We start from the raw sequence: 13,856 nt of genomic DNA, 5'->3' as shown, positions 1-13,856 counted from the left end.
TTATAGAAGCATACAAATAAAAAATGTATTTTTTATACTTTGCGAGGTTTTTTTTATATGGCTATTATATACATTTATGTGAATAATGCAAAGATTGAATGCTCGGTGGAATTTCATAATTATGTATTTATCACGCTTCGGCAGATATTTTTTGTTAATTTCATGTGTACAGGTTTTTAGTATCATAGACATTTAATACATGTATAATAAACATTGTTTGAGTTCTGATTGAGTGCGTTAAAGATAAAGATCACAATGTTTCATTAATATTTACTATCCGCAATTGTCTTCGCTCAACCGTCATTCATTACTTTATCATTGGTGTTAGTCAGTTAGGAGCGCAACTCCGTAATAGCTGGTTGTCTGTTGTGTATTCAAACATGAGTGTCTTGACAATATGTAATCGTTTCGTTGTAGCCAATGCGCTAACTCTATTATACACAGCCCAAGCACTGCTGGGTATCCTTGTCAATGTTCTTATGAATCCGTTTAAAAATCAATGGGCGAAAAAGTTGAATTTGGTACCGCCGTCGAATCTCACGGATCCAAAATATGGTGATCACAAGTATATCAAAGTTAATGTAAGTATTTCAAATAGCATAAAAGTATACATGTTATATGTCCTATATATTCCAATATATGATGAAAAAAAAAGAAAGAGCCAGTTAATATTCCATTGCAGTCCTCGTCTCCATTTAAGAAGAAGATGTGGTCCTTATTACACCTTGCTACGCTAATGGGATGTCAGATTTTCATTCTCACGATGTTCCCTTCAACCGTAAAATAAATAATTAGTAAATTTAAATTCAGTCATGCTAGACCGGGTGTGAACCCGCAATCTTCATTAAAAATACACGTGAAACATCTTAAAGAAGGTACTGGTATATGGTGATATACTCACAGATAATGTTGTTAATGTCTATTCAAAATTGCTTGTAAAAGCCTACTCGAATAAAGTTTATTTTGATTTTGATTAATATAATTATATGAAGCTGTTGTTCGCTATTATAATTTGTTAGTACCAAGGTCTGAGAACACACCACGACTCCAAAATTAGTATATGTAAAAAATTGTAATAAAAAACCTAAGTGGGTTATTTTTATTTTTAATGTATATTCTGTTTTATTAAGTCGGTTTTATATTTGCATTTTAAGAAACTATAAGTGTGTATTGTGTGTATTGTGGTATAATTTATAGTTTCATGTATTTATTTAATAAGCTTGTGGCTTAGGCCTGTATATAAATGTTTTTATTTTCAAAGACAACGGGTTTAATTCATGTTAGTAAATGTATACTTTTCCTTGTTTTGGAATGTCATAGATTATGTGTTAGCTATACTCGCCAGCTTCATTTTATATAATATACAAAACAGACACATGACCGTTTAAAGAAGAATATAATTGAATATAAAAAATAATTGTCTTCCAATTATTACGAATATACTTAGTATAAATAAGTAATATTTTTATCGGACGTAAGTGTATAAAGAATTCAGCTTTTTTTACGGTAGGCTACTTATTCTAAAACCTTAATAAAAAGAAAATAAGCCTTTAAAGCCTAAGCCTAAGCCTAAAAAGTAACCTATTTATAATTTGTATTGTTCTGTTTCATATAGCTTTGAAAATGTCTTTTGACTCGACTTTTTAATCATTCGTATCCGTACTAACACACAAACCCTTTGAACATTCTAAAAAGTTTTAAAAAAATCAAATTATTCTCCTGTCAAACTTCTTTGTAATCCAATTATTGTAGGCGCATCATGTATAATTAGTAAGAAACCGCATGTTTTTGTTGAATTTATATAAAATGGTTGTTAATTTTGCAAGAATAGCACATCATTATTGTTTGTAAGAGTTTTCTCATCGAATATAACTGATACTTAGTAGAAAAGACTCATTAGGTGTATTGTCAATTTATGGGCATCTTTCATATTTAGCATCAGCTTGTGATATTGAAGTAGAGGTCAGTGACACCTATAATAGACCACACAACCTCGTTAGTCAAGCATCAGTTGTAATATTTGTTTAAACATACCTAAATAAGGTCGAATTTTAATAATTACTTAAAATAAATATTGTAACAAAATGCATAGTTAAATAAAATGATTATGATAAAAAGATCAAAGTCCATTCAAAATTGAACTGGTTGATAAGTTAGACTAGCAATCTTAGAAATAAATCTATATTATACTAGCGACACGTCCCGGCTTCCCTTAGATGCAAAGGTCGCTTAGATACTAAATGTACTACACAATTTGTTTATTTACGACACCACATTAGAAACTTCTAAAATTAGCAGTGTTTCATTACTATATTGTCCACGTGTTATATACAAAAACCTTCATCTCGAATCAGTCTATTTATTAAAAAAACAGCATCAAAATCCGATGTGTAGTTTTAATATAGGGATATAGGGTCAGAGAAAGCGACTTTATTTTATACTATATAGTGATAACAGATAGCATGTTTTGGATACGTTATTTAACGTAACAATGCTTGCAAATAATATTACCTACAAATTAGAGTTTAGGCCAAAATTTTACAAGAGTGTATAATGGCAGTTGCAAAAGCAGGTTCACAATTCCCACTCCCCGGAAGAGTTCTAATTCCAGAAAGCGGAACGAATTACGTGTCTCTAGTTTCAGTTGAATATTTCTGTACTGCACACTCGAATAGACGCGTTCGCTAAATGTTTAATGCGTGTATAAAAATGAACGTGCTTGCAATTATGAATAAGAAAATTCGTCATGGCAAAATTCAAAAAGGCTACATTGGCTAACGGCGTTCAAGTTACATATAAGTCACCTTGAATAAAGTTAATTTTGATTGTAATTTGATTAACGTTTGTAGTTCTTGAATAGTTATATTTTTTGTTTTCAACCGACTTCCAAAAGGAGGAGGTTATCAATTCGTCTGTATTTTTTTTTTTTTTTTTTTTTTTTTTTTTTTATGTTTGTTACCTCATAACTTTTCACTGGGTGGACCGATTTTGATAATTTTTTTTTGTTTGAAAGGTAGTGCTTCCCGTGGGGTCCCATTTTTTTTTTATTTTTTTTGGATGATGCTATCCATATGAAAACGACATAAGTCTTAAATTTGCATTATGTATATGCGCGACAAATAGGTGAATAACTGAAAATCACGTTAACCAATTTTGATAATACTTTTTTTATTATAAAATATATACTTCAAGGGTAATTTGGTGAAAGTTTGGTAAGGTTCTGAGCACAGGATCCATGACAAAGTAACGGAACGGAAGGGAACGGAACAATTCTGAGGAGCACGTTAGCGATACTCAGTCGAATCTTTTATTTATAGGTTATTTGGATATTTGAGTCACCTTCCGTAATGTGGTTATATTTATGTAATTATCATAGTCGAATATTATTATCAACTAGCTACCCACCCCGGCTTCGCACGGGTGCAATACTGATACTAAATATACTACAGAATTTGTGTATTTACGACATCACATCGCAAACTTCTAAAATTATCAGTGTTTCTTTACTATATTGTTCATGTATTATATACACAAACCTTCCCCTTGAATCACACTATCTTTTAAAAAAAACCGTATCAAAATCCGTTGCGTAGATTTAAAGATATAGGGACAGAGAAAGCGACTTTGTTTTATACTATGTAGTGATGGAACTACTATACGGCTCGCAGTTAGGGTGCGATATGGGGCAGAATTTCTTACTATCTTTAATCAAATTTTGTGTATGTGATGTCATATGATGTCCGAAATATAGTTGGTCTTTTTCAAAGTTTTTTTGCTGAGTTCGATTACAGCTCTTTCGAGGGATCCTTGTAGTTTACGCCGCGTGACGTATTAAATCCGCATTTTCGAAAGTCTATTTTTGCTTTATTCGCAAGTTTCCTTTGAAATTGTCCTCGAAGTAGTTTCTGACTCATATAAACGGAACGCTTAATCTATCCATATTAAAAAAAAAATAGTCAACATCAGCTTCACTTAAAAACAAAAAATAAATAAAAATTTTAACAAAAAGAAAAACCGACTTCAAACAAAACACTATTTTAAAACAAATGAATATGCACGAAAAAGTAATAAAAATAATTGCGTATTCAACATATTTTTTAGAGTCTTCCTAAGTTAAATGAAATGAAAAATATTAGACTACTTAAAAGTCGATTAACGATTATATCATGTAGTTATAATTATTGTTATATTTGGAGTCGGTGTCAGCCAATAAAACCCTACAGTATATCTATCAAAAAACAATACGAGAACACTTTAACAAATATGTTTTTTACAAATTACCTTTTACACAATAATATACTGGATCAATCAAGGGGCTCGTATCGCTTCTTTCTTTTGATTGTTGGGGCAAGGGCACCGTGGCTGACACCGGCTCCAAATATACCAATAACTATAACTACATGATATAATCGTTAATCGACTTTTAAGTAGTCTAATATTTTTCATTTCATTTAACTTAGGAAGACTCTAAAAAATATGTTGAATACGCAATTATTTTTATTACTTTTTCGTGCATATTCATTTGTTTTAAAATAGTGTTTTGTTTGAAGTCGGTTTTTCTTTTTGTTAAAATTTTTATTTATCATTACATCCACACCAAACTGAACTGGTACCTTACTAACCAGAAAAACGACTATTTAGTCAAGTTTCGGGAGCTTCAATTAGATTTTTTTAAATTTATAAATAAATATTTAAAATTTAAATTGAATTTAAAAAAAAATTAAAACTTAATTATAAAATTAATACATGTGACAGAATTGGAACTAGGAAGCTAATTCAATGTTTAATTTAAGGAATCAGTAAGTTACTAGTAACTCACAGAAGGTTTGGTACCCAGAGACTCATTTGACAGAAACGATGTACTACGCAACATAAGTATCTATCATTCTTCTCATTAATTTTATCCAGAAACGCGTAATGACAACTCAAACATAACCTTCTATACATAGTTACTTTGCTGTAAAAACGCTGACCAAATACGACACAAAATTAAGATTCAAGACTTGAGAGTCACAGTCGTTTGTGACATCATTAAAATCCAGCAGACGTAGACAATCTGAAGGTCATTTTTTTATATACCTACGTAATGATGTCTGGACTATCAAGTATCTTTAAAAAAAAAGATTATAGCAGATTTATTGATTATAAAATTATGTGTCATTAGAGTTACAGATAATTTCCTATTTTATCAGATAGTGTTTCAGTCGGTTAAATAAAAATAAAATCTTATTTAAAGTCAAATTTAAAAATTAACTTCACAATACTCCATTGATTGTAAAAATAAAACATTTTCGGACAAAAATAATGACAATACAAAGATGTTGGTAAATGGGCTCTAATGAGTGGGTTAGCTAAACATATATTATTTTTATTTTCCGGTTTAAAGGGCCCGTGAAAGTGTAACTACAGACTCAACAGAAATAACATCTTATGCGCCAACTACTATAGACGATGATGATCATTTACAACCAGTGGTTTAAAAAACGAAATCAAATGATATGCCAGACTTTTTTATACATACTTATTCCAATTTAAGTAATAATTAATATAAATAAAACTTAGTTTTTTGTATACATACCATCAAATCTGCTAATAGCTAAGCTGTTTTGGATTACTAAAAGCTTAATTTATAACTAGCGACCCGCCCGGCTTTACACGGGTTCAATACTGATACTAAATATACTACAGAATTTGTTTTTTTACGAAATCACGCGCTCTAAAATTATCAGTGTTTCTTTATTATATTGTCTATGTATATCAAAACTTTATCAAAAACCTTCTTGAATCACTATATCTATTTAAATCACAAAATCGCATCCAAATCCGCTGCGTAATTTTAAAGATATAAATATACATAGGGACAGACAGCAGTAAGCGACTTTGTTTAATACTACGTAATGATAATGATGATGATATAGTACTATTACACTTAACAACTTATATCAACTTCAATCTTTGTTTCAAAGTACCGATAACAGTTTCCTCAACGGACGAAATATTATGCAAATTCATAGTGAGTACTCTCGAATTATATCACCTCAATTCGGTTTGTGTATTAAGTTTTTAGTAGGATTGAAATACCTACACATTTATAAGTATTTATGAATGTATTTCACAGAGCAAATTGTGATTAATCATTGTGATTTTTTTTAAATATTCATTAGGATTTTCGCACGGCAGAATTCCACCAATCTCGAATACTAGCCAACCGTGAAAGATATATAGTGGCGCACAAGTGTGCGAGCTACGAAGCTACACTGATGCATTCTTGATTCCTACATTTTCATGGTACAATGGGAAGACAATGAGTGCTGGTCTTCCTGCTTGGTCAAGCCGAGTATGAGCCTCTCGAGGTTGCTCTCCTTCCCCAAGCTGATTCTCCTCGGTGGTCTCTGCTACCATGTCGTTTAATTTTTATCCGTAGGATTGGGGCCTATTTGGCCCAGTGGTATTTCTTGTTTAGTCCTGGTGTGTCTTGTCCGATGGTCCTTTGGCTTGACGGGAGTTGCCGTCGTCCTATTTGTCGCTGCCTGCGATGGGACAAATGTCAGGCGGTAGAAGAAGTTCCTAACACTGTCACTGTATTACGTATGCGTAATACTGTTATCTTCCTTATTCTTGGCTGCTACTGCTTACCCGGGATGTGACTGGTTTCACAAACATCAGACTAACGAGTTATTTTTAGTTCCGATTGAAAATACAATCACATGTATTATATTATTGTTTTATATATTAAAAGGCAAGTAACCTTTGCTTGGTAGGGTAGGCAAACCCGTCTAGTTCGGTACAACCTACACATCACATATTCTCTACACAAACAGCAATGCTAAGTATTGTTGTGTTCCGTGTGGGTGATTGAGCGTAACAGAGTTATTATTGCCACAAGGAACATAAAATCTTAGTTAAGGTTAGTGGCCTATTTGTAGAAACTACAGATAGTAGTGACCACTTAACAACTGTTGGCCCATTTGCCAGTAGACCTACCTAGATATATGACGAAAAAAATAAACGTAAAAACTATATTTAGAGCAATAGATAATGTAGAAAGTAAAAAGTGTGTTTTATACATTTATTAATAAGCGCAGCAAAACTAGATCCCTTATAACCTCATTATGACTGCATTCGAACTACTTTCAGAGAGAAAGGTTGCTGTCTAAGAAAATACGAAATATTACTGGGTTCTCAGACTTAGACCTCATTTAATGATCAAAAGGATATTATGTATTTATATTATACTATATACTATTTATAGTTACTGCTAATTTCGAACGAAACGCGATACCAATACCTTCTTTAATAGACCATTAATGCGAATTGCATTGGTGCAGTGTGGTTGAATTAAAATTTACTTATGAACAGTGCACCATTTACAGGCTGGCATTTACATTCCAATTTGCATTTTATGAAGAAAGCTTTTTACTAATAAAAAGGTTTAATATAACAAATATATGGAAACTGAACATTATGAACAACAGGGAATTATTTGAAATTTATGTAGAATTTGTAATTATACTTCCTTTTGGGATTTTTCATGAGTGAAAATATATAGTGATTATTGCAATTTAAACAATGTTTTATTTTCAGAATATAAAATTGCATTACGTAGAAAGCGGTGATGTTTCCAAACCGTTGATGCTGTTCTTACACGGTTTTCCTGAGTTTTGGTATTCATGGCGGCATCAAATAGTACATTTCAATAAAGATTATCGGTAATATATTTTTTTTATGTCTCATTTATATATTTAAATAAAATGATATTGAAAAAAATCATAAACTGTTCGAGAATCAGATTAACTACAGGCACAAAGGACATAAAATCTCAGTTTTCAAGACTTATCGGTGATATGAGAGATTTTTACACTTATCATGTCGATTACAAATTTTAAATACAAAATATTTGTTACCGATTGGTAACAATGGAACCATGGATTAGGGATAAGCGTGAAGCTGAGGATTTAGGATATCAATAACCTGCGACTGTCATCTTTAGACCATCGAAATTATGAGAATTTATTATTTTTTTATTAACAATATCATGGTAGTTGTATGCAAGAATAGCATTTCTTGTTGAAGGTATTACATATATCACTTACATTAGATATGTCATAAAATACTTAGATTATAAATATTAATTTGCCAAAATGCATTTAGCATTATTCATTATCTCAATTGTACATTCGAATATCGCACTAATAATCGTTTATTGTGTAAAAAACCAAATAACTATTAAGCATTTTATTAATTGGGAATTTTTAGAGTTGTTGCCGTGGACATGAGAGGCTACGGCGATTCTGAGAAACCCGACGGAGTTTCTTCATATAAAATAGAATATCTTGTTGATGACATCAAGGAACTTATACGTGCATTGGGTAATATTTTGCATGTTATTTTATAATACATTTTGTTCGCAATAGCACACTGTATATGAATTGCCTAGCGATATTATGTTGTATGCGATGTATGTCGTATGTTGGATTCTGATTCATTTAAGCTATTGTCGACTATCTTGTTCTAATATGTAACTGTTCCAGGTCATGAAAAATGTATCCTGGTATCTCATGACTGGGGCGGTGTGATCGCTTGCAAGCTCCGTGAAACTTATCCTGAAGTTTTACATGCTCTCATTGTGTTGTCGAGTGCATCTAAAGATGTCTGGTTTCGTCAGATTTGGTCAACGACGGAACAGAGAAAGAAATCGGGGTAAGAATTTTTTAATAATCAAATTAATTTACTTAATTAAATACACATGATATGGCTTCATTTACTTTGTAAAATAAGTTTGTTTCTGAATAAAGTATTGCTAGAAGCGACCTTTTGCTGAATAGTTCTATCACATATATGCACACACTGAAGATGTGAAACCTGCGCATTTACATACTCAGTGCGATTTGCTCCTAGCCATGCTTCTCATATTATGTACCACGGACAAATTATGAAAAATACTTACATCATTATTTACGAGAAGCTACGTGGAAACCTTCTTTCATGGTAGGAGCATAGCTTCTTCTTGTTGAGCTTCTTTTATATTATGCGGAGGAATGAGGAGCATGTTGTGAGGAAGGTCTTGAGCATGAATGTGGATGGATATAAAGGTAGAACCAAAGAAACGATTGATTGAATGGATTGTGTGAAAGACGATAAGGTTGGACAGTTAAATGTTACTTGTGAGATGATGTTCAACAAAGAAGTATGGAAGAAGAAGATGTTGCGCCGAGCCCAAGTAAAATTGGGATAAGGGCGGGAGGATGATGAAATAATTATTTGAGACATTACCTTATTTTTTTCAAATATCTGGTAGCAACTTTGCTCACATATAAGACATAATAATAATAATATTCTTTATTGTACACCAAGATAAGTATAACACACAGGAAATAAATATAACAAAATAAAGCATGGCACAAAAGGCGGCCTTATCGCTGAAGAGCGATCTCTTCCAGGCAACCCTGGGGCAGAGGAAATGGTCTATTAACGGCACAAGTGTACAATTTTTAAATGGAATATTCAATATACATACATACGAGTATATTTGTGCATACAATAATATACATACAAAAATAAATAGATACATATACACAGGCAAACATACATATATAATCAATAAATATGTAAATAATATATAAACTAATCGATAAATACATATAAATACTTTCCCTTTATCAATAAGAATATCACACATCAGTTAGAAGTCGACCAATGATGTCATGTCAGTCGAAGGTCAAGGTTGTTTGTTTATCTTTATTTCGTCATTGGAAGTAATTATAGGTACTCCATATTTTTTATAAAAATCTTTACATTGTACAAAAATTGACGTCAAAGTTTTTTCCCAGATACGTGTTCATGTTTCGCACACCGATGATACCAGAGTTGTTATTGCAGATGAATAATTTACAATCTTTGGACAGTTTCATGCTAATTAAAGGCAAAGATACTATCACTAAAGAAGATATGGAATGCTACAAGTACTGGTTTGGAAAACAAAGTAAGTTTGTGTGTAAGTGTAAATGTACTTAAAAAACTATAATTTTAGTAATGATTGCGGAAGGTTTACAGGCTGTAGATGTATCATTTGTTTATTTTGTACAAATTGGCTTAACACGTTCAGTGCCAGCGACACGCCTAGCGTGTTCATGCGAATTTCTATAGCCACGCCGCGAACACGCTAGGCTTGTTCTAAGAATTTCAGTGATATCTTAAAAACTAGGCTAAATTATTCATTCAAACTAATTGTGTGCAATCTTCAAGCGATAAGCTACTGAGTTTTTAAGTGGCCCGTTAAAAATAATATATTTTTTTTATTTTACAAAAAAATGTCTTTCGTAATGCCGGCGACACGCTAGGCTTGTTCACTTATTAAGGATAATCATAGATTGTCAAACTGTTTTTTCAACAAACCACATTTTATTTATGGCTTATTACCAATTTGTTGAAAATTGAACTAATTTTGTTATTGTTTTCTCAAATTTGCGGAACTTTGTTACATTTTTTTTTTGTACAAATATCTATTATTATAAAAATTTATACACCTTTGTAGTATAAATAAAAATTTTAACAAAAAGAAAAACCGACTTCAAACAAAACACTATTTTAAAACAAATGAATATGCACGAAAAAGTAATAAAAATAATTGCGTATTCAACATATTTTTTAGAGTCTTCCTAAGTTAAATGAAATGAAAAATATTAGACTACTTAAAAGTCGATTTACGATTATATAATGTAGTTATAGTTATTGAATCGAATTGATAACCTCCTCCTTTTGGAAGTCGGTTGAAAACTATATAAGCCGTAATTCTGCCATTCCTATTTAATGACAAAGTTTATACAAAATTGTCTTACTTTGTGTTATGTTGATACTGATTATGTATTACAAGTACCTATATGTTAGTTCGATTAATCATTAACTACCACATACATACACCAAATATATAAAATTAAACACTAAATAAGGCTAATTTACCTTAAAAATGTAAACTCATGTCAACTTCAAATTCGTGTTACAAGAATTGAAGTAATGAAACAATAAAACGAGTTTAGCTTACAAGAAGCTTGATTATTTTTTAATTATTTGTTTATTAATTATTACTTATTTAATTGTTCTTTATTATTATATCAAGACATGTGCACCGAATCGATATCCTATGACCTTTGAACATTTCTAGCAACTAATAAGAAAGTGAACGAAACAAGTGAGATAAAAATTGATTTTAGAAATTAATAAGTATGTATTTGAGAAAACAAAAAAAGAAGGTGGATTTTTATGGACACTTTATGCAGCCAAATTTAAACTCTGTTTTAATTTGTATTGAAAGTTCTATTTTATTTTATTTGATTATACCTTGCTACTTTCAAACTGACCCGCGTCCTTTGCAGGGATACAACAGTAGATAACAGGTAAAAGTATATATCATGAACAATTTTTTTATTGAAATACGAACTAAATCATAACGCGATAAAAAGTATATATCAAATTCGACACCAATATAAATATGATATGTGGGAATTTATTAAAAAGTTTTACAACCACTGATTACATTATGATGTTTACTTACCATAAAAGCGGTTTTTTGTCATAATTCCAGGATAAAACACTGACAACATTATTCTAAACACCTTAATTATTGCATAACACAAGAAATATTAACTAACAAAGACCGTTTTAACAAAAAAATAATCATTTTTTTGTTCCTGTGCCAGTGGACACGCTACGCTTGTCCATACAATTTATCTTGCGATGCCGGGGACACGCCTAGCGTGTTCGCGGCATTATGTATGGCGGCATCGCTATGAGCATAGGAAAAATTTAGGTGGCAGTGAACGTGTTAAATGATTGTTGAAGTTATCAGTAAATCAAATACCTATGAAAAAAAATACCTACATAAATGCAGTAGAGATGTATTTTATATGTAGTATGTATTACAAACTTTTTTATAGATCCTTATTCTGGCCGTCCCCTTCTTCCGGTAGACTGATAATACAATACTAAATATGTCTAGTTTTGTCTTGTAAGCATAAAGATCCGTTATTTTGTAAGTAATATAGATAATCACGTCAATTAATCACAGATGCTACGATTATACGCTTTGATTTTAGTAAGTAATCATGAGTCGTAAGATTTACTTATCTCTGAGATCATTTATTGTAGTTTAGCTTAATCATTCGAACCGAATATAATATAACAATGTTTGCTGATCATCACTAGCCATATTTTTGTTATTCTTAGTAACTAATATTACGAATACCACTGAAAAAATACATCTAATAAAAAATAAGCTATTTTTGTAACGATATAAAGTTGGTTTATGTTAATTTTCCTTTGTAAAGATTGTACGGATGACGTCACTTGATGGTTTTTGTAAAAGCTAAATTTAGTAGTTAATTCTATAATCTACCGTCAAACCGCAATAATTAATGATTGCATAGGCAAAATAGACATCGTGACGGTAGCATACAAAAGCGATCCCCTGACGCCGGGCGAAGAGAAGGAGAGGACACCGCTGGTTTTTATAATGGCTATTAGGTTTACCAGGGTGTGCTAAGCATCCAGGGCACCAGTGAATCTCTCATACCTTCTCTCCCATACTTTGAGTGGGGAAAACACGTAACGCGCATTTCCTGTGTGGAAAAAACCAAAATGGATATACTGTCTTGCCATTCATCAAGAGGGGTAGCCCTTTTGATTCTGCACTCAAGTGTAATCGTATAATTTTAACGTTTACGTACTAAATAGTTTATAGTAGCTAATGACATTTGTTCTACATTTTAATAAACTATTTTTACTCTGTTTTTAGCGGGCTTAACATCACCTCTCAATTATTATCGAGCGAATTTTTCTTACTCCTGGGAAGAAAAGTTGTATGAAGAAAACATACCGTTTTTATTAGCCATCGGAGAGAATGAGAAGTTCATAAGTCATTCATGTCATGATTTAATGAAGGCGAGATATACAACTATAGAAACGGCAACGGTCGAAAAGAGTGGACACTTCATGCAGCAAGAGGAACCCGAAAAAGTTAATAAACTTGTTCGAGATTTCCTACAGAAGTACAATCTCTAATTGTTGTGTACCTAGTTCATTAAAGTTACAACATATATTTAATTGTCATATTATATCATTCTGTAACAAAAAACTTCATAAAATCGAGATTTTATAATATTGCTTTTAAATAAAGCATTTTTTTATTTTCCGTTGTATTTATTTTATAGTAATTTCCAGTACGAAAAAGTACTCAGTTACGTTACCAAATTTTGTAGATATACGATACTCTGAATTCAGCCTTACATTTAATTCTAAACTTCTAGAAGTACTTGAATAGAGAATATTTTAATTTTGAGTACACCTTGAAGGTGATAAAGTATGTATCTACTATAGAAATTCTGCAATTATTCTTATTTATGTAACACTGATGCATAAAAGTCAAAGGTCACCAGATTAGATAGAAAGTTTTTATAATATTATGTTAAAAGAAGTAGAGTTATTTATTATGGATCAAAATAAAATATATTACACATTTGAAGGTCACGATGTTAACCGTTTAGGAGTCAAGGCGACTCGGCGGTGAGCTTAAAAAACGGAAGCAGTCATAAAATATCATAGAATATACTACTGATTTTCAAAGTGTGATCACTCCTAACCGACAGGGAAATTGTATGAAAGCATTTTCCAAATAAAATAATAAACTCCATCAACATACCAACTTTAAACAAAACAGTAACAAATGTAATGTGCTCGATCTATCGCGTAATCCTTACATTAAATATGGATTATAGTTCTTTAGAAAGCACATTTCAATACAGTCAATAATTTATTTATCAATATTTGATTGGATTAAAACAAAAACATAGACAATACAATAA

General features: G+C 31.3%; 1 protein-coding gene across 1 annotated transcript; it reads left to right on the top strand.

Annotated features, from left to right (window-relative positions):
* The first annotated feature begins 289 nt into the window (after nucleotides 1-289).
* On the top strand, nucleotides 290-13,184 carry LOC124544389 (epoxide hydrolase 4-like). Its single transcript, XM_047122917.1, has 6 exons — nucleotides 290-581; nucleotides 7,585-7,709; nucleotides 8,257-8,369; nucleotides 8,532-8,700; nucleotides 9,831-9,982; nucleotides 12,791-13,184. Exons 1-6 carry the CDS (start codon nucleotides 381-383, stop codon nucleotides 13,054-13,056), a joined length of 1,026 nt encoding a protein of 341 aa, XP_046978873.1. The 5' UTR covers nucleotides 290-380; the 3' UTR covers nucleotides 13,057-13,184.
* The last annotated feature ends 672 nt before the right edge of the window (nucleotides 13,185-13,856 follow it).

This window comes from Vanessa cardui, chromosome 4 (genome assembly GCF_905220365.1).
Source record: "Vanessa cardui chromosome 4, ilVanCard2.1, whole genome shotgun sequence".
NCBI classification, from domain to species: Eukaryota; Metazoa; Arthropoda; class Insecta; order Lepidoptera; family Nymphalidae; genus Vanessa; species Vanessa cardui.
The sequence above is the reverse complement of the archived record's forward strand: the minus strand, read 5'-3'. Positions and strand labels throughout refer to the sequence as shown.

Excerpts from the sequence above, each read along its gene's own strand:
- LOC124544389 (XM_047122917.1), top strand. The coding sequence starts at position 381 with ATGAGTGTCTTGACAATATGTAATCGTTTCGTTGTAGCCAATGCGCTA. Across the intron at positions 7,710-8,256 it reads CATTTCAATAAAGATTATCG|AGTTGTTGCCGTGGACATGA; the intron begins GTAATATATTTT and ends GGGAATTTTTAG. Across the intron at positions 8,701-9,830 it reads GAACAGAGAAAGAAATCGGG|ATACGTGTTCATGTTTCGCA; the intron begins GTAAGAATTTTT and ends GTTTTTTCCCAG.